Here is a 21,822-nt window from a genome sequence, read left to right on the forward strand (position 1 = left end):
TTTCCAATTATAACACCACAAGTCCAGTTACAGGCCTCAGATCATCGTTCACTTAGTGCCAGATATTATTTTATTTATATATTTATTTCATTACCATTTTATGTAAGAATATTAAATTAATTGTAGTTTTTATAATTTTAGATGGAGTGGTGTATTAACTGTCTCTGAACATTCAACAAATATGTTGCTCGTGTACAGAAAAATATTTGACAGACTGATGCACAATTAGGTAGCAAATGTATATATAAATGAATATTTAAAACATTTTAGATGTATACTTATCTTTTTTTTTTTTTTTTTCCAGATTATTTGGACGCCATACACACAACAGATTTGATCATCCTTACCTGATTATTGTCATGATGGTGAAGCTATCTGGTTGACCGTTAACCCTCTTATATGCTTCCATATAGTAGAGTGACATCATCTAGATCGTGTGTTGAGACAGTTCGGTCTGCGAAAAACGATACCTTCGTTATCCTATACACTCTTAGCATTACATTAGATCGATTTGAGAGGTAAGCACGACCAAGACTGGCGTCGAATCCATGCGGAATATATATCCTACTAGCATGGACGACATGATTGTTGTGCATAGGAAGAATTAACAAATGGGTCAGCTGTATCAGATGACTACTTTTCTTGGTACAATTCAATCACGAGGCGATTTATCACACCTGACGACGCTTACTATTACTGCATGGTAAGAGATTTAAAATCAGACATTTTCCATATATATGATATGAATATTGCTTAATATTTAGTTTTTTTTTATTGTACAGAATAATTTTATTGGTGATGTCCAACAATATTCAGTGTAGAACAACTTACCAGACTTGGGTTCAATGTGTCAACAAACATTGGACAACATAGAAGGTATTATTATTCAACAAACAAGACGACTCAATGTTGCTGACACCGATCGAAGACGTATTCGTCGTAGACGACAATGACAACAGGGTGAACCTAATTTAGAGGGACACGAAGACAACCCCCATGAGGGGTAAGGGCCAGGGGGTCGTTTTTACATTTCATATAAACTTTTATTTTCAAATTGTAAATTAAAGGACTAATTGTAAATCTTCTTTAATATCATGACATTTTTTTTTAATATGAGTGCAAGATAATTATGTTTTCATTATAGATTAAATATATAATTAAGTTTAATAATGAAGAAATTTGTGGACCCATTCCTAAAGTCTTAATATTGTTGTACATCTCCAATTTTTTTTAAAAAATAATTAGTCAACACACTTTAAAAAAAGAAAAGAAAAACAGTCCACGAGTTTGCATCGACCGGTCAACTAGCTGACTAGATTAAACAGTACACGTGTACTCCTTACCCCGTACACGAGTTTGCCACATGGCAATCGTGTACCCCGTACACGATTTCAGTATCCTAATTTTGTCAATAGTTTTGGCAAACACCTATTCTTAGAAAAACTTTCAATCCTACCCTATTTTTGTCATTATATATTAAAATAACATTATTAAAATAAATCCTAATATATATATATATATACACTTCTCTCTTAGTTTATTTTGTATTATTTTATATTTTTTTTAATTTTAAACCAAACCATTATTTTTCTATTTGAGAAACCCTAAAATCTTATTTTCATGTGTAGATTTGCAATTGTACTTTCTTAATTTCAAACTTTATTGCAATAAAAAATATCATTTTGTACGAAGATGAAAAACTCTAAAATATTATTATTTACCTTAAATATATGAATCAATCGTGTGTATTTACCACAAATTTGAGAAAAAAAAAGAAGTACAATCACTCAGCTAAATTAATTGTTGTGCATTTGTATTTATAAAATTGAAAAGTTAAAAAAAAAATTATAAAACCTCTAAATTGCTTGAACCTCGAGAGTAATGATCTTCTGCTCTACCTTTTTCAATATGTGAATAGAGGCCTTTTCTCCACGCTCTCCATTATGTGAGAATTAGTAGTGGTCTTTTATCGATCCTCTTCATTATGTGAGAATGAGTAGCCTAATCCATGTTAGGATAATTATGAGAAGAGAGGTAAAAAAAAACCTACAAAAGCATTTAAAAAAGAAGAAATTGCATTCTTGAGAATGATCGACAGGAAGATTTAAGAAGGAATGATTGAGAGGAAGATTTGAGAAGGAAAAGAGAATGATTAAGAGGAAGATTTGAGAATTGAAAGATTGAAAAATGGTGGGTTTATATAGACATAAAAAGTATCATTTAATGTGAAAATTTAAAAAATAATAAAAATAAAAATCTTTGAGAATTGAAAGATTGAAAAAGGGTGAGCTTATATAGACATAGAAAAGATCATTTAACGTGAAAATTAAAAAAATAATAAAAATAAAAATCTTAAAATCAAAGATAAATAATTTGTTTTGAATGAATTCTTTTAATTGATTAATGTGATGGTATATATATATATATTTTTAAAAAAAACCAACTTGAAGATTAAATAGGGGATTTTTTTTTAATCTAATGATTTTAATGTAAAATTACCTTATATAACCCTATAATCAATCACTAAAAAGGGCAAAAGGGAAAATCAAATGTTTCTCTCCCATAACCTCTTTTAGATAGTATGGATTACTTCAACATGATTCACTTGTATGTCAACAACATATTGTTCAAGTTATTTAATGGATCTTAGTTTATTAGATTGAGTTACACAAGTCTAAATGTCAACTAAAATAATTTCTTATTTTATTAAATAAATGAATTTTGTTTATACATTACAAACCATGAGACTTAGAGCATAAACCCCAACACTATTGGTGTCTATCATTGATAGACTATGACATTTTGCTACATTTATAAATATTTAGGTTTATTTCTCTATATTTGAAAACAACGAAAAAAATTGGACAATTATTTTCCAAAGGAGTCATGCATGAAATAGCATACATCTAAAATACATCAAAATTCTTAATTTCTCACATACAACCATTCAATTTATTTGCAAATAATCGCAAAAAGATTCACCACATTGACATACATTAAAGGGGAAAAGAAAAACTTACACAACATCTTGGCAATGTTCTTTTGTGTGTGTGTTTTTTTATATTCATTTTATATTTTAAGAGTGTCAATTGGTACAATCCCTTTTTGATAGCATTCATAGTTGATAGCTCCATAGTTCTTGATGCTTTTGTACTTCTTTGGTCTTTCTTCATCTACCAAACCCTCCACTGGCCCAATCTCTCTTTCTATCTCAGGTATATGAAACATTGCCAATGAAATCCTCATCCTTTCTGAGTTTGTCACCGCCCTATGCAATGGGCTCTTCAATATTCCATTGCTCATAATCTTCAAGTTCATACCCCCATCCAATCAGACAATCTTTTTAGTATCATTCCAATTTTGACAAGTAGAAATAAAGTTTAATAGACAGAGAGTTTTCTTTCTTCCCCCCCTTTTTTTTTCAATTTATATATCTTTTTTTATAAAATTTTGGTTAAAATATTATTTTGATTATTGTATTTTGAAGTTTTTGTTCAAATTTAGTCTCTATACTTTCAAGAAATCTTGAAATATTCCATTGCTCTTAATCTTCAAGTTTTTCCATAATCCATCCAATCAAATAATCCTTATACTATCACTTCAATTTTTGACAAGTAGAAGAAATAAAGTTTGATAGAGAGAGCTTTCTTTCTCCTTTTCTTTTTCAATTTTTTTATATTATATAATTCATATTGGTGGTTTGTTGTTAGATTTTTTTTCAAAAAAAAAAAATTGTTATTTACTAGCATTTTCACTCTAAATTTTAAAAACGTATTCACATATTATATTTCTTTGCATGAAAATTATCATTATTATTTAATCACTTTCGAAAAAGCTTAACTTCAAGAGACTAAACTAAGATTTATATAAAGTACATAGACTAAATTGAATAAATCCTTAAATATAAGAACCAAAATAATATTTTAAGTGTTAGAGATTTGTTCAGTTGGCTTAATATTTTTCTAAGGCAGTGGTTTCTATAGATGTCTCAAATAAAGTCTTAACGTCTGTCTATGACATCAGAGTTTTTCTACAGAATATTTTCCTTATTTGGAAATATCCAGTTGTAATATTTTTTCCGGTTTTTCCTTTATCGGAGTGTAACCTTGTATTCCAAATGGGGATTTTTTTCCTTTTTTGGATTCAACTACCTAAAGAGAATTATGTTGTCCATTTAAGTCAGTCATATATTTTATTAAGCAAGACAATTTCTATGCGACAACTGATTTGTTCTACATTGTATTCTTGCTCCTTGATCATCATTCCGTTGTGCAAGTTCTTCATCCGTTGAAGTGCAACACCTTGAAGTGAATCACAGTCTTAGGGAAAGCCTAAGCCATTGCTGTTAGAGAAAAGATTCTCAGTCTTAGGGGGAGCCTAAGATTCAATTTCGGAGAAGGAGTTCTCCATCTTAGGAGGATCCTAAGATTCATTAGTGAAAGGAGTTCGTTGACTTGAAGAAAGATATCATCGTGAGAGGAGTCTCATTCATCATCGGAAGTTTGAGATGATCAACACTAATATTGTCAAGCTTAGGGGGAGCCTAAATAAACTTGAGAATGAGTCTCACATCTAGGTAAACTCTACATAAGTCATTGCAGTGGTTGTGCATTACAGATAAGTGTTGCATTGTAAATTGCTTAACTCTTTAATATGAGCCTAAGATGTAGGTGGTTCATTACCAAAATGGGTTACTAATTTTTGTGTGTCTTTACTTGTTTACTTGTAGTTAGTATTTTTGTTGTTTCAGTGGTTGTTAGTGCTTTCCGTTTAACATCCATATATCAAGTGACGAGTCATCCTAATGCCTTTTCAATTGGTATCAGAGTGGGTCACCTTTACTTCAGGTGTTCCGATCATGGATGAGATCAAAGAAGGTGACTCTACCACTCGTCCTTTGGTTCTAGATGGAATAAACTTTTCATATTGGAAAGCTCGAATGATTGCCTTTTTGAAGTCATTTGACAACAAATCTTGGAAGGTTGTTATAATTGGGTGGTCTCATCCCACCATCAAAATTGATAATGGAAAAGAAATCTTGAAGGCAGAGTTCTAGTGGTTTGTAGAAGAAGATGAAGCTTTGTTGGGGAATTCTCGTGCCTTGAACGCCATATTTAATGGTGTAAACTGCAATATATTCAGACTAATTAATACATGTGTCTCTGCTAAGGAGGCATGGGATATCTTATCCATTGCTCATGAGGGAACTACTAAAGTCAAGATGTTAAAGTTGCAATTGTTGACATCGAAGTTTAAAAGCCTTAAAATGCATGATGAAGAATCCATTGTTGAGTTTAATGTTCAATTATTAGATATTGCAAATGAGTCATTTGCTCTTGAGGAAAAAATTCATAAGAAAAACTCGTCCAGAAGGTACTTAAGTCACTACCTAAGAGATTTGATATGAAAGTTATTTAAATTGAGGAAGCTCAAGACATAACAAAGTTGAGAGTAGAATTATTCGATTCCTTCCTTACGTTTGAGATGTCGAGAGATGGAAAGACCGAGAAGAAGAATAAGGGTATTATTCTTCAATCCTTAGTTAAAGAAGAGCTTGTTGATCCTGATAGGGAGTCAGATGATTCCCTTGTTGAATCTATATCGTTACTTTTAAAATAGTTTAACCGTGTTCTCAAAAGGTTCGGTGAGGGTGAGAGGTTTGCCACTTATAATAACTACAAGTTTGGTGGTTCGCCACCCCCCAAACAATTCAGACCTCAGAATAGCAAGAAGGAAACTAACAAGTCAGATACTTTCGTACCTAAACAAGAAAAGTTTATCAAATGCAGAGATTGTGGTGGTTATGGTCACATTTAGGCTGAATATCCTAATTTTCTAAAGAAAGAGTAAATGTTATGTTTTAACTCTGTCTAATGTTGAATCTAAAGATAGTAGTGACTTAGAGGAAGATATCATGGCACTTGTTAGTAACATTTCTTCTAACACCTCTTCATATGGATTTCTGAGTATGGCGTGTATGCAGAAAAGGCTCATGATGCTGCAAGTTGTGGGTTTACAGATCCTTCTTATCATGCCCTATTTCTCAAATGGCAAGACGATTAGAAAGCCCTTGATGTGTAAAAAGAAAGTATTAGAACTTTGATAGCTGACCATCACAAATGTCTACTATTACAGAATTGAAGTGTAAACTTTCACAAGTTAAAGCTGAGAAGAAGTCGGTGTGCAAAAATGTCAAAATATTGAACATTGGTACTGAGTCTCTAGAAAAAATTTTGATAAAAGAAAAGACAGTTTGTGACAACTCTGGGCTTGGTTTTTTAAAAGGAGGAAGTCAACATAATAATCAAACTAAAGGGAAGTAAAAGATTGAGTTTGTTAGAGCTTAAGAATTAGAGTCCTATGGTTTTATAGGTACTTTCTCTAGCAATTCTATTGAGAAAGGCAACCATACGTTCAGATAAAGATGGATTCATCACTATTATGAGAAAATGGGACATAAACATCCTTTTTGCTATCAGTTATTGAAAGTTCTTCACAGACTCACTTATCCCATAACGGCTCCCCACTTCTCTCAAAATTACCATCAAAGACAGAAACAAGTATGGAGAGAGAAGAATGTTAAGAATAGATGCAATGTTGTTTTGACCTCCCTTAGATTTTCTGCCAAAAGAGATTAGTACTTTGATGGTGGAAGCTCTCGTCATATGACTGGTGAAAAGAGCTATTTGTTCGATCTCAAATCTGTTAACTCAAGAAAGATCACTTTTAGTGACGGTGCGTGTGGTAAGATCATTGGGAAAGGAAGACTAAATTACCTAAGTCTTCCATAATTAAATGATGTAATGTTGGTTGAAGGGCTTACAGTCAATCTTATTAGCATCAGTCAACTTGTGACCAAGGGTTGGATGTGAGTTTCACCAAAGACAAATTTGTTATTACAGATGATGTCAAAGTTTTTGTCATGACAGGTACGCACTCTTCTAATAACTGTTATCTGTGGAGTTTAATTTCTTACAGGTTTGCCATCTCTCTAGGCAAGATGAATTTAGCCTATGGCACTAACGCCTTGGGCATGTGAGCATGAAAACACTACAAAAGGTTCTTAGCAAAAATGCTATATTTGGACTCCCCTCTTTACCTACTTCATCTAGAATTATATGTGGTGATTGTCAATCAGGAAAACAAACTCATGCTCCTCACAAGTAGACATGTCACTCTAGTTCGTCTCGGTTTCAAACTTCTTCATATGGATCTTATGGGTCCTATGCAATTAGGGAGTTTGGGAGGCAAACGATATGTTATAGTTGTTATTGATGACTTCTCTAGATACACTTGGATTCACTTTTTACGAGATAAATCAGATATATTTTCTACTTTTCAAGCTCCCTATCTTCAATTACAATGCGAAAAAGATTTGAATGTGATACGAACTCAAAGTGATCATGGTAGGGAGTTTAAGAACTCTATTTTTTTTAGTTCTGCCAGTTAGTTGGAATTCACCATGAATTCTCAACCCCTATACTTCCCAACAGAACGAAGTTGTTAAAAGGAAGAACCGAACTCTTCAAGACATGGCTCGCACGATGTTGCATGCCAAACATATACTTTTCTAGTTTTTATCACATACACAACAAAGTTGTCTTACGACCAGGAACCTCTAGCATAAGTTATGAAATATGTTGAGGAAGGAAACTGACTATGAAATACTTCTTCATTTTTGGAAGTACTTGTTACATTCTTGTTGATAGAGAGGCTAGATGGAAATGGGATTCCAAGTCAGATGAAGGGATTTTTCTTGGATATTCCACAAATAGTCGAGCTTACAGTGTCTACAATAAATGAACTCGCGCTGTAATGGAGTTCATTAATGTTTTAATTGATGATGATGTTGGCTTTTTCAGTTCTAGTTCTACAGAGGAAGAAAATTCTTGTACTACTCCTATTGTCAATATTGATGTCCCTAATATCTTGTCTGACATGCCATCTGACATGAATTCAAAAATCCCTGTGGAGGACAACCTGAATGTTTTTTAGTAGGTGGAGGGTAGTAATAGGCAACCCTCCAACAAGATTCATAAAAATCGCCCTCTAGTAACATAATTGGTAATCTTGAAGAAGGATGACAACTAGAAGGGAAGATAAAGTCAATTATCTTGAGATGATTAGTAATATTTGTTTCACTTCCCCCGTTGAACCAAGAAGTGTCAAAGAAGCTCTTGAAGATGAATGTTGGGTCAATGCAATGCAAGAAGAGCTTGAGCAATTTGTGAGGAATGAGAGTGGACTCTCGTTCCTCGATTAGAATTTGTAAATATAAACGAGACAAAGTGAAATTTCAAGAACAAGACAGATGAGAATGATGATGTCACTAGAAATAAAGCCAGATTAGTGGCTCAAGGATACAATCAAATAGAAGGCATGAATTTTGATGAATCCTTCACTCCTGTTGCAAGACTTGAAGCCGTCAAACTCTTGCTTGGTATTTGTAAAGAGTGTGTTCCTGAACGGATATCTAAAAAAGGAAGTGTACGTTACTCAACCCAAAGGATTTGTGGATCTTACTCATCCTGACCATGTGTATAAACTTAATAAGGCTCTTTATGACCTCAAACATGCACCCAAAGCTTGGTATGAACGATTAACCCAGTTCCTTGTCAACATCGAGTATAGTTGAGAAAGAGTTGATAAGACTCTCTTTGTAAAAAAATCTCATGAGAATTTTGTGATTGTTCAGATCTATGTTGATTTTTTTCCGGAGGGAAGCCGTAGGAGATGGTCGAGCTCTCTGTCAGACAAATGCAGGAAGAATTTGAGATGAGCATGATAGGAGAACTATCTTATTTTCTGGGATTTCAAATAAAACAACTAAATTAGGGAATCTTTATCTCTCAAAACAAATATGCCAAGAGTTTAGTGAAGAAGTTTGGCTTAGAAAGTACTAGTGTTAAAAGAACTCTAACTCCAACTCATGTGAAAATGTCAAAAGATTCAGGTAGAACTTAAGTAAATGAAAGGCTATACAGAAGCATCATTGAGAGCTTGCTGTATTTAACAGCCAGCAGGCCAAACATTGCTTTTGTTGTAGGTGTGTGTGCCAGATATCAATCTTGTCCTAAAAATAGTCATTTGCTCAATGCAAAAAGGATAATCAAGTACATAATGACACTAGCGAATACGGTTTACTATATACGTTTGACACAAGTAGCTCATTAGTTGGCTACTGTGATGCTAATTGAGCAGGCAACTCATATGATAAAAATAATACTTCTAGAGGCTGTTTCTTCTTGTGCAAAAAAATTGATTTCGTGGTTCAGCAAGAAACAAAATTGTGTTTCCCTGTAGACGGTTGAAGCTGAATACATTGCAACCGGGAATAGTTGTACCCAACTAATCTGGATGAAGGAAATTTTACTGAAGTATGATGTCCCATAAGATGTCGTGACTCTTTACTGTGACAACATAAGTGCGATTAATATAGCCAAAAATCCAATTCAACATAGTTGTACCAAACATATTGACATCAAACACCACTTTATGTGACCTTGTGGACAGTAAGCAGATCAAGTTAGAGCGTGCCAACACTAAAAATCAATTAATAGACATGTTTACTAAGGCGTTAGATGTTGATCGTTTTGAGGCTCTGAGGGCAGCTTTGGGTCTTTGTGTCATGAAGGCATAACAATTAAATCAGTGGGTTGTTTAGCTGAGGATCTCAGCCCATCAAACATGAAAGCCCATGAAGTTATTGTTGCAAATAACTACCTTAATGACGGTTGTTGAGAGTTCAAGGAAGTCTAACAGTGTTTTATTTTCAAATTACTTTTTGAATTTGAATTGTTGGCAGTTTAATCGGGCATGTCTCCCCGAAGTTAGATAAGATGGAATTGAACATTTAATTTCAAAATTTGTGTGTTTGCTTGTCATACTAAGCCTCCTCTAATGGTGAGTAGTCGTCACAGAACTCATACTTCTGATGGAAAAACGGTGAGATACAAAGAGAAGGCCAAACAAAAGCTGCATGTGCCTAAAGATGTTCCTCCTGCTTCAATCAACAAATATGGAGTTTGTATGTGTGGACTCCCCCCCTCAGCAGAATGAAATCAAAGTTCTTCCTCCCTCGGCGAAGCGGAGATGCTCTAGGGCAGGATTGATTGACGAATCAAAAGGAAAAGAAAAAGCAAGCTCCCCTGCCTTGACATTATTTGACCCGATTGGACATGGGAGAGAAATTTGTACAAATATTGAAAAATCTACTTCAAATGATTCTTCCGATCACATGCATAATTTTATATATTGTCGAACCATTTGTCAATGATCAAGTAAAAGCTAGGGTTTCCGAGAGTAGATTAATTTCTAATGAAAATCTTGCATCTGGTTCTGGCACTGTTGAATCTACTGTTCATGCTTCTGATGCAGGGATGCATACGTTGTTGCCCGTCCTCAGCAAAAATGTTTTGCATTATTAGGACGCGGTGCCACTTTTTAGCGTGCACCCATCTGAATCAAATTTAAAAAGTTAATCAAATTCTTTGATTCTTGTACAGGCACACAATTTTGTATTGCGTTAATTTGTAATTATTTGTATACTTTGTTAATATTCAATACAATGAGTATATATTCACTCTACTTTTTGCCTGTGCCTTTTTCCTTATCATCATTTGTCAATATTTGTAATGTTCTGAATCTTTTACTTTTGTATTCTTCACTGTGTTGCTATGATGTAATATATGTTTATACTTTGAAACATTTCTCATACTTTGTAAATTCTGACTAACACTTAGTTAATTTTTAGTTTAGCAGTACTTTACCTCCTTATCTTTCAAAGTTCTGGTCAAATCTTCTTTTTGAAAATTTTCTTCTAAGTGTTTGTCTAGTCTATCCAAACAATGCAATAAAGACCTTGCTCATCTTTAAATTTGGGGGTGGGAAAGGTCTGAGCAGATAAGATCAAGGATATGTAGTATTTAAGAAAATGCGTTCATTTTCTGTTTTGAAAAAAAAAAAACAAAAAAACAAAAAAACAAATTTTTATGCAAAACTCCAATGTTAGCACAAGGGAAAAATAAAATGTTCCTAACCTGATAAGAGTCTAGTTGTGAAAAGAGTCTGCTCGTAGTTAGATGTTCGTATGACACCTGTAGGAGCAAGCCAAAATGAAGGTGGGTTTCCAAGATCAACGCAGTATAAAAAAAAACATATAAATGCAAGAGACAACTCCTCTGAATATCATGAGTTAAAGTTGAGATTGGCACACAACCGTAGTTGGATGTTCGCATGACACCCATGGGGGCAGGCCAAAACGAAGAGTGTAACCATGACCAACTATCTCTAGTAAATGACGCAAAAGTTTTGACCACTGTATGTAGATATATCAAGTGTTTTGACAAGAAGAGATAAATATTCTATTTTGAAAAAAAATAGAAAAGTATCTTTGAGCAGAATTTTGTTATATAGAAGAATAAAGTAGGGCTTGTTAAGAATTAGCAAGGATAGAAAGAAATTGTGATGTTAAGTATTGTGCCTAAGTGTAATATTCGGAGCAACCAATTGACGCAAAAATATAGGATAGGAATTGAGCTTTATTTCCTTAGTAGAAGATATGCTTGAGGACAAGTATATATCTAAATTTGGGGGTGTGATAACTTGTAGAAATACAAGTTATTTGTACTGCCTTATCTAGATATTGCAGCTAAAAGAGATTAAATATGTGCCAATTGTATGGAAATTAGCTTAAAAATACAACAATTATGAATTATCGCAATTACACCCACTAACATCGTTAAGATGGAAGAAAAGGAGATTTCTATTCTGTTTTGCAGGAAACCAAGTCACCGCTTGCGATCAAGGCTCAAGAAGAACTGACTAACGCATCTCTATCACATTTACGCCCATCAATCAACACTGAAAAGACGATTAACGCAATGACGGCGCAATGCGACAGTCGATCCAGAGCTGACTTTCAACCGCATGTGGTAATAAAAACAACACCTCATGCAAACACTCATCGAAAGATGCAGCTGAGCAACGCAAAAGCGGGGGATTGTGACACGTGTACAACTAACGGTTGTGCAGATTCGACGGTCTGATTGCATAACAGAAGAAATAATATCCCTTCATGTTCGGAATTTCCATAACAAAAAGTGGGGACTACAAGGTCGGAGTCAAAGATCTTCACCTATAAATACCCCATAGAATTCACAGAAAAAGAGGTTACTCGATACGGGGCTAATTGCTGCTATTATATTGAGAAAAAGGCTGAGCTGAGTGTTAAACTGAATAAATCCGGGAAGAAGAAGAGGCAAGGCCGAGAGGTGAGTCTCAGTGTTCATTTGCCAGATCCCCGCCGCGAAGCTCTTTTACTCAGATCGCTGGTACCGGTGAAGCAAGCCTGAGAGGAAAGCTCATACTCTGTCTCTTATACACATCTAGATGTGTATAAGAGACAGAGCCTGAGAGGGAAGCTCATCCATCCGTCCAATCCATCCAATCCGACAAGCAGATCTTCATCCAAATCGGTGTCGAGACATTGGCGCTATTTGTATCTGTTCTATCTCTTTTCATCTTTGTAGTTCATCTTCTTTATCTCTGTATTCACACACCATGTATCAGACGCTAAATAGATATATTGAATGTCTTGATCGCTTTCATCACCACTTTTCTGTTTATTTCCGTTCCTTTGTTCATCGCTTTCTTCATGATGTGTTCTTAATCCCCTGGTAGTTAATATGATTTTAACGAGTAGTTAATCTGTGTTAAAGAGATAAATTGCGTTTAGCTAAGACATGCTAGATGGCATCTTCACTTGTGAGAGTAGAAGTGAAGATGTCGTTCTGATCTATCGAGAGAAGGTCAGAAGAATGCATTAACTAGAGCGAGTAGTACTTCCAGACAAGGAAGCAACCTTGCGTTCATTACGTTCGTCTCTGTTTCACTACATACATGTGGGAATGCGGCCGATCACTAAAAGGTGTATTTAAGGGAAAAATGGAACCGTACTTATCACTTCAACACAATTAAGAACTTGCGATGGTTATATTAGTTATCTTTCTGTTCTATTTCATACATAAGACTTGCCGTCACATTACATGATCTTTGTAGAATCTTCACAGCCAGCCTTGACCTCAGTATCTTGTATTATGAAGCCTGTATCTTGTACCATCTTAGCTTAGGTTTACTGCACTTTATTTTATTATCGCATTTTTACTGCTTTCCTTTACTTTATCACAATTTTTATATACTTGCACAAACTATACTTTTAAAGATTGAAAAACCTGGTCGCATGTATTATAAACATAACGCAATAACCTCAATCAGTCCCTGTGTTCGACCTCGGATCACACCGAGAAACTTACGAAGGAATTATACTTGGTTCCAACGTAAGGAAATTTGTGACAACGCATAGAATACTACTAGAATACCCATGAATAACGCATATCTAGAAGTAATATTGCATGAATTAAGTCAAGTCAAGGCATTATTGTATATCTATCGGCTTGAACCGTGCGTGCATCGTATAGCATACTGTCAACGTAACACTTATATTTTTGGTTTTGCTTCTAGTTTTGCTGTTTGATATTCTATGTGTTTGGGTTGGTGTTGCTCTGGACTTATGGTTATGATTTGATTTGCTCTGGAAGCCCTTGTTGTTTGGGTTTGTTTTGTGTTTTTACCGATGATGTTATACTTTTTGTCAAGCCTTTATTTCAGACACACACACACACACACACACATATATATATATATATATATATATAATGAATGGTTGTTTGCTTTTGTTCTGCCTATAAATAATAATAATAATAATAATATATATAAGAGAAAGGAAAAGCTTGTTGGAGATTTGTTCAGTTGGCTTTATATTTTTCTAAGGCAGTGATTTCTGCAGATGTCTCAAATAAAGTCTTAAGATCTGTCTGTGACATCAGAGTATCTTCCTGCAGAATATTTTCCTTATCTGGAAATATCCGACTACAATATTTTGTCCGACATTTTCCTTTATCGAAGTGCGACATCTATTCCCAATGGGGATTTGTTTCCTTTCTTGGATTCGACTATAAGAGAATTATGCTGCCCATTTAGGTCAGTCGTATATTTTATTAAGCAAGACGATTTTTGTGCAATGACCGATTTGTTCTACATTGTGTTCTTGCTCCTTGATCATCATTCCGCTATGCAAGTTTTTCATCTGTTAAAGTGCAACATCTTGAAGTGAATCACAAACTTAGGGGGAATCCAAATCATTATTGCTAGAAAAGGGATTCTCAATATTAGGGGAAGCCTAAGACTCAACTTCGGAGAAGGAGTTCTTCATCTTAAGACGATCCTAAGATTCACTAGTGAAGGGATTTCGCTGACTTGAGGAAAGATATCATCCTGAGACGAGTCTCACTCATCGTCGGAAGTCGAGGTGATCAACACTAATATTGTCAAGCTTAGGGGGAGCCTAAGTACATTTGAAAAGGAGTCTCACATCTAGGGGGAGCTTAGGTGATCAGTGAGTTAAGCTCTACGTGAGTCACTATAGTGGTCATGTATTATAGATAAGTGTTGCATTGTAAACTACTTAATTCTATAATATTATTGGATTATCTTTCCTAGGCACACTATCCCCCAGACATAGGTGGTTCATCACCGAACTGGGTTACCAACTTCTATGTGTCTTTACTTGTTTACTTGTAATTAGTATTTTTGTTATTTCAATGGTTGTCAGTGCTTTCTGTTTAACATTCGTATATCGAGTGAAGAGTCATCTTAGCACTTTTTCATTAAGCTAATCCTATTTCCAACTAAAGTCCTTGTTATCAATATATGTTTATAAGTAAAACCATATACAACTCATTTGGTTAAGGCATCTTACCATCAACTTGAGGTGAAAAGTTCAAGTCCTATCTTCAAATTACAATTTATCAATAAAACCACCTCCTTTTTCTTTTAATATATTTTTTCAAAATGTTGTTTTATATCTTTGTAGTTTTTCGGTTAAATTATAAATTTGATCTCTATGGTTGGGAGAAATTTAGAATTTAGTCTTTATGGTTTGATAAAACCCTCATAAATAGCCCATGCATAGAAACCATGTGTTAGAACTTTATCAAACAATCTGGACTATTTTATGATATTTTATCAAAACATAAGGACTAAATTCTAATTTTTAAGACTATATGGACCAAAAATTCAAACTTTTTTCAAACCTCAGGGATCAAATTTATGATTAAAGCTACTTTTTTTTTTCCTAAAAAAGACATAACTAAAGAGAAGAATGAGAGAGAGAGAGCTAGGAAGAAGTTTTACCTCCATTTGGTCACCAAGATTGACAATGAGAGCATAAGGTAAGGCAGGGACTTTGACCCATTTATCATCTACAAAAACTTGAAGACCTTCCATTTCTTTGTCTTGTAACAAAATTGTGAGGGCTGATCCATCTGTATGAGCCTTTACTCCAAGAACCAAATCTGGTCTTGAACACGGTGGATAGAAATTAAACCTCGCATTCATCGGCGATAGATCCCCAAGCTGCTTTACGAAGCTATCTTCGTCAATCTTCAACGACTTCGCTATTGCTTTGTACAAAGCTTCCATTACCAACTTTATGTTATCTACATATTCTTCTAGGATTTCTCTGCAGAAAGTAACGTAGTGTTGATGTAAAGATAATGACAAAACTAGAAAGAAAATCACATAACATTAAGCACACATAAGCTTCAAATATTTGTTTGATCAATTAGGTTGCATTTGATAACAATTAAGTTTTTTAACCTTTTATTTTTAAAAATAATACATATTGTTTCTTCTCAATTTTTTACTTTAAAGATCCTATTAAACATTTCAAAAAACAAAAAAGATTTTTTTTTTTTTAAGATTTGACTTGGATTTTAGAACACTTTTTTCTTCAGGAAGATTCTAAAGCACTGTTAGAAAAGTCTAATATAAAAAAATGGACCCAAAAAAAACTCATGGAAGAGAAGTAGTGTGTGTATGTCACATTTGATAGTTATTTGGTTTTTATAAACCATTAATTAGTCAAATTTTTAAAACTAAAAAATTAGTTTTAAAATATTATTTTATTTTTAGAATTTAGCAAGAATTCAAATGTGTTTCTTTAGTTAAAAAAAAAAAAAAGTTGAAAACCATTTTGTAAAGAAATTGTGGTAAAACAAACACAATACTTAAAATACTTATTATGTGTTTTTTAAATTTAGCTAAACATTCAACTATTTACTTGGAAAAGATAAGAACGATGGTAAAAATTTATAAGAAAACGAGCTAGTATAGTTTTGTAAAACTAAGAGGAACCTAAATAAGAGCAAAACGAGGGCCTTAGTAAAATTTCCATGGTTAGAGTAGAGATGGAACCACACTTTGAGAACAAGAGTAACCATACCTAAACCAAAACCATTTGAGTCACATAGGAAAATAAGGTTGGACGATAGACATGTCATATAGCACAATTTTTTAGTAATGAAATGAAATGAAACGTTTACCTAAAACCATTTGGCCAAAGGTTGAGTTTTCTTGAATCATGTGGAAAAACTTGAATGAAGATACGATAATTCCAATCAAGAACTTGGTTTTCTGAAACCACCACATCATTTCCATAGCCTTGGAACTCATTATCTTCATTTGATGGACAATACTTTTGCTTTTCTTCTTCTGGCAATCCAAAGAACTCTTTTGCAATCTCACGTATCTTGTCTAGAAATGAACTCGAAATCCCATGTCCAATTGCCTAAACCAAATATCACAGCTTATATGTTATTGTTAAATCACTCACTTCCTTCATTTATGGACGTGACATTCATAGAAATAATATTGCATGAGCACTCAACTTCTTGCTTTGATACTATCTTAAATCATTCATTGACTCAAAAACCTTTCAACAATTATCAACTCATATATATATATATATATGTATGTATCGTTTTTGTCACTATAGTTTGAGACTCAATATATGATGTGGAAGAAACAAAACTCTAATATCAAAGATAACAGTAATATCAATTGAACTATATTCATGTGGACAGTTTTTATATTTTCAATAAATCTTAATTTTGGTCCTTACGGCTGGTTTACTATGATTTTTTTTCAAAAGAATGATTTTTAAAAACTTAGTTGCAGTTGGGCTGCACCTATCTCTTGTGCAACATGACTAACACCCATTGAGATAGTGCCACATGATACAACTTTTTTTAAAAGATTGTTTTTAGAAAAAATTGTGAGTAAAAGAAAAGAAGAGTACGAAGATAGACCTAGGCTACACTTAATCATTCCCTTTTTAAATTTAACTAAGCATTCAAATATTTACTTATAAAGATTAAAACCATTATAAAAAATAAATTATGAGAAAACAAGCCCGAACAATTCTTTTTTTTTTAAAAAAAAAAAAAAACTAAAACGGTTATCAAAATTAAGGAACCTAAATAAGAGTTATCAAAATGAGGTCCTTAATAAAAATTATATGGTTAAATTAGAGATCGAACCACACCTTGAGAACAACCGTATCTAAACCAAAATACAAATTAAACCTAAATCATAAAGACTTCTTGAGTCACATACGAAAATGAGCAAAATGTAATATTATATATCCCTTCACTATTGGACGCGGAAATTTGTAGAAATAATATTGAAAACATAGGACTTCCTACTCTGTAATATTATATATCCCTTCACTATTGTTTCAATAGAGGAATGGAAAGGAAATCAAAACCTGAAAGCATCCCTCCTTGGCGAGAGCAGATCTCAATTTTCCCAATTCAGAGTCCAAAACCTCAGGTTCCGGCGACGAAGAAGGCAGAAACACACCGACGTCGATGATCGGAATCTCGCCGACACCGCCGACCGCAGAGCCTTCAACAACGTAGGCTCGCGGCGGTTCGTCGCCATTGATGGACATTTGCAACACATTTTTGGTCGAATCTGGAAAACGCAGAGACATTTTCCCCGTAATTTTTCGGCAAAGACGACGATTGATCGAAATTCAGGGTTTGCAATTTACCGGAGTCGAACTTATTTAGGGTCGAATATAAACTTATGCTTGCAAATTTATAGCAATTAGTGATGAAGATTTGAAGGATTTGAAAGAAATAAAGAAACAAATAGTTCAGTATAATCCGTCCAAGAACAGCTTCAGCAAAATCGGAGTAAATAGTGAGTAAGAATATTCCTCCAATTCTCTATATTTCTCTTACAAAATGTATAAAAGAAAATAGTTTTAGTAATATATTTTTGTAGAATAAAGGAGGACAATGACAACAAAGAAGAAGACATGATTATATATATATAAACTATTGATTCCAAAATGTTGTTTTCCAACCACTCTTTCTAAGATTATAAATATATCATAAATTTTAATTATTAATGCCTTGGATCATGGATGATTAATATAATGAGTTGGTTTTAAGGTAATAAATTACACTTATGATTCTTGATGTGGTGGTGGGTTCACACTAGAGAATAATTATGAAGCAAGTTGTGAAACTTTTGGTTCTAATTCAACTATTAGTTTGATGATCGACTAAATTATTTAAAGCATGTCAACAATAGAGAAATCGTCCATATTTGTTATAATAAAAAGAATATGCTGAAATCACACTGGGACATATTTTCAAATATATTATCCGTCAATTAGATTAGGTGACATATAAAAAAAATTCATTTTTAAAATACATGAATTAAAATGAACTAAAGTAATAAAATACATAAACTAAAATAAAAATTTGAACAATTTTTTAAAATGTCAAAATAGAAATTCAAATTTCAATTTATTAAAGAGAGCAATTGGTACTTTCACTATTCAACTTTGTTCCTTGTTAAAAACCAATTTTAGTCTCAAAACATTCGTTTGAGTAATAATTTAATTACTCATTGAACTTTAGTTTGTAATGTTTAGTTCAAATTTCAATTTTGTAATGTTTAGTCCTTCGACTTTATTATGTAACAATCTAGTCCTTGTACTTTAAAATTTTTTACATTTTAGTCTCTATTGTATAAACAGGTGTTAAGAATTTAATAAAATTTCTTGCATAAATAAACCGATAAACTAACTAAAGATTTAATATTTTTACAAAATACAAAGTCTACATCAAAAATAATAAAAATTGACGTTAAATTTTGATAACTTTTTTACTTAAGGACTGGATTGTTACAAATTTGAAAACACGATGACTAATACTAAAGTTTAGGGACTAAATTGTTATAAAACTAAAAGTATAGGGATTAAATCGTTACAAACCAAATTTTTAGGGACTAAATTGTTTTCTTTCCTGAAAGTTTAGGACTAAAAATATTTTTTTAACCAATAAACTATTAAACTACGCTCAAATTATTAGTAGAGAAATTGGTTAACATAAACATAGTTCAACTGACATAAACTTGTACTACTAACTTCAGAGTCGTAGGTTGATCCCTCACTTTAGATGTAAAAGAAATTGATAATTAGTTTGTGTTATTTGTAAAAAAGGGATTAGTTTATTTATTTGTTTGTTTTTTCTTTTTCTTTTTATTTATTTATTTTGGTAACTATCACATAATATAAGAAAACGATGCGAGACTTGCGGACCTTTCATATTAATATTGTTGTTTTCAAAACTTATTAGAGAAATATTGTTGTTTTGAAACTTATTAGATAAATATTGTTATTTTGGATTTCGAGGCTAGAAGTCGAGGGTTGAGGATTCGACTAATGTAGAGGTTGAACGTTGAGAACTCGACAAATATAAGAAAAACTTAAAAACAATACGTAAATTAGGGTTGTCGAGGGTTGAAGTTTCGACATATATAAGTCAAACTTCAACCCTCGATAAGGAAAAGGAAATCTCATTAATTTGTGATGAGGATCTCGCTCTAGAGAAGAATCTCGCTAATTTTGTATATTAGGTTGTCGAAGATTGAAGTTTTGGCATACATAAGTCGACACTTCAACCCTCGACAAGGAAGATAAGTGGGTGAAGCAGATTGTAAGAGAGAACGAGGTTGTAGGAGAGAGCGAGATTGTGAGAGAGAGCGAGATGGAAAGCGAGATTGTAGGAGAGAGCGAGATTGAGTGGCGAGATTTGAAAGCGAGATTGTTAGGAGAGAGCGAGATTGAAAGCGAAATTGTAGAGAGAGCAAGATTGAGAGAGCGAGAGCAAGATTGAGTCTGTCACATAGATTAAACGGTCAACCAGTCAGCTGACGTGGTCTGCCACACGGAAATCGTCTTCACTTTATTTACTTTCCATAAGTCTGAAAAAGTGCATAATTATACCACCATGCTGCCCCTGCTCCAATTCCCCTGCATGATTCCTTGCATGCATTGACTGACTGATTCTGATTCCTCTGCTCCGATTCCATGCATTCATTGACGCATTCATGCCCTCTCGCCATAGCCTTAATGCTTTTCAACCACCCCAATTGTTGCTCAGGTGGTTATATATGGTTAAGCAGACCAATCCCGAAAACATGTGTAGAGTGGAGAGTTAAAGAAACGCTTACTGAAGGTCATATTATCCTAACTTCTATATTTTGGGCATTTGGTCCTTGTATATAGAAGCTTTTAATAAATATCGACCGATTCATTCAGATAGATGGTACACACTTGTACAGAAAATATAGAGGAAAACTATTGATTGCTACATCAGTTGACTCGAACGACCATCTACTTCCACTTGCGTATGCCGTTGCTGATGAAGAGTCCGCAGACTTTATGAGGATGGTTCCTGAAACACCTGAGAGAAATTGTAACACACGAAGAGGTGTGTTTAATTTTTAGATCGACATGCTGGTATATTGCAGTAGTGAACAACCCAGTAAATGGTTGGATGGGATCGAAATGTCACCATCGTTTCTGCTTAAGACATATCGTCAGCAACTTCAATAAAAAGTATAAATTTAATTTATTGAAAAATTATGTTTATCGTGCTGGGTGCAGTTTCAAATTCGAAAGTTCAACAAAGTAATTGAAGATATCAAAGGAATAAATCAGAGCTGTCTGAGTTTTTTTTGACAACATTAGTTTAGAGCAATGGACTCAAGCACATGATGGAGGATTCGGATATGGGTGGATGACGACAAATCTATCAGAGTGCATAAATGGAGTCCTCAAAGGAGCTCGAATGTTGCCTATAAATTCTCTTGCTAGATAACATTCTTCAAATGCGTGAACTATTTCGAGAAAAGAAGAGAAGAAATAAAGGATGCATTGGAGCGTCAAGATAAATACAACCCGGTAATATTATTTTTTTTTATATATAAATAATATTAATAATTTATTTCAAACATATTTTATAATACTAAGTGGAGTAAAAATTCAGCTACGCACACGAAAAATAAATAAATGGCTGTACGATCTAGTAAACATAAAGTACAATCATACGATCGGTATGAAGATGTGTTTCATGTGAAGACTGGACGTCATAGTCTCAATGCCAAAGGAGGAAATGTTCAAATATTGAGGTTAAACAGGTACGAGCGGTACTGTTCATGTAACAAGTGGCAAGCATTCGGCATTCCATGCTCGCATTTTATGGCCGTTTGCTCATATTTTAACATGAACTACGAAGATTTTATTGAGGACTACTACAAATTGTCAACGTATGCTGAATGTTACTCTCCTCAATTTCAACCTGTACCGCATGAAGATTACTGGATCATGCACCCTAATATGCCCGTCTTACATCCTGATCCATCGTTATTGAAAAAACCTGGTAGACCGAAAAGTTCACGTTATCACAACGAGATGGATTGGACAGAACCAGCCACTCGACAACGATGTGGATTTTGTAACCATTTAGGATATAATCGAAGGAAGTGTCCTTTGTTACTAAGACGGGCTCTAGATAGTTAGGGATTGAAAAATAAATAATTTTTTTTTATTATATATTCATT

The 21,822-nt window shown here is 33.6% G+C and overlaps 1 protein-coding gene across 3 annotated transcripts; it reads right to left on the reverse strand.

Annotated features, from left to right (window-relative positions):
• Nucleotides 1-2,936: 2,936 nt before the first annotated feature.
• On the reverse strand, nucleotides 2,937-18,077 carry LOC120079560 (codeine O-demethylase-like). 3 transcript variants are annotated; one of them, XM_039033788.1, is made up of 5 exons: nucleotides 17,666-18,077; nucleotides 16,443-16,687; nucleotides 15,253-15,580; nucleotides 11,040-11,096; nucleotides 2,937-3,306 (listed from the first exon to the last, which is right to left on the reverse strand). In XM_039033788.1, exons 1-5 carry the CDS (start codon nucleotides 17,891-17,893, stop codon nucleotides 3,070-3,072), a joined length of 1,095 nt encoding a protein of 364 aa, XP_038889716.1. In that variant the 5' UTR covers nucleotides 17,894-18,077; the 3' UTR covers nucleotides 2,937-3,069. The 3 variants fall into 3 exon arrangements, with proteins under 3 accessions (XP_038889716.1, XP_038889717.1, XP_038889718.1); XM_039033790.1 differs by lacking the exon at nucleotides 2,937-3,306 and adding an exon at nucleotides 9,998-10,458 and having other exon boundaries at nucleotides 17,666-18,076; XM_039033789.1 differs by lacking the exon at nucleotides 11,040-11,096 and having other exon boundaries at nucleotides 17,666-18,073.
• Between the last annotated feature and the right edge of the window lie 3,745 nt (nucleotides 18,078-21,822).

This window comes from Benincasa hispida, chromosome 6 (genome assembly GCF_009727055.1).
Source record: "Benincasa hispida cultivar B227 chromosome 6, ASM972705v1, whole genome shotgun sequence".
NCBI lineage: Eukaryota > Viridiplantae > Streptophyta > Magnoliopsida > Cucurbitales > Cucurbitaceae > Benincasa > Benincasa hispida.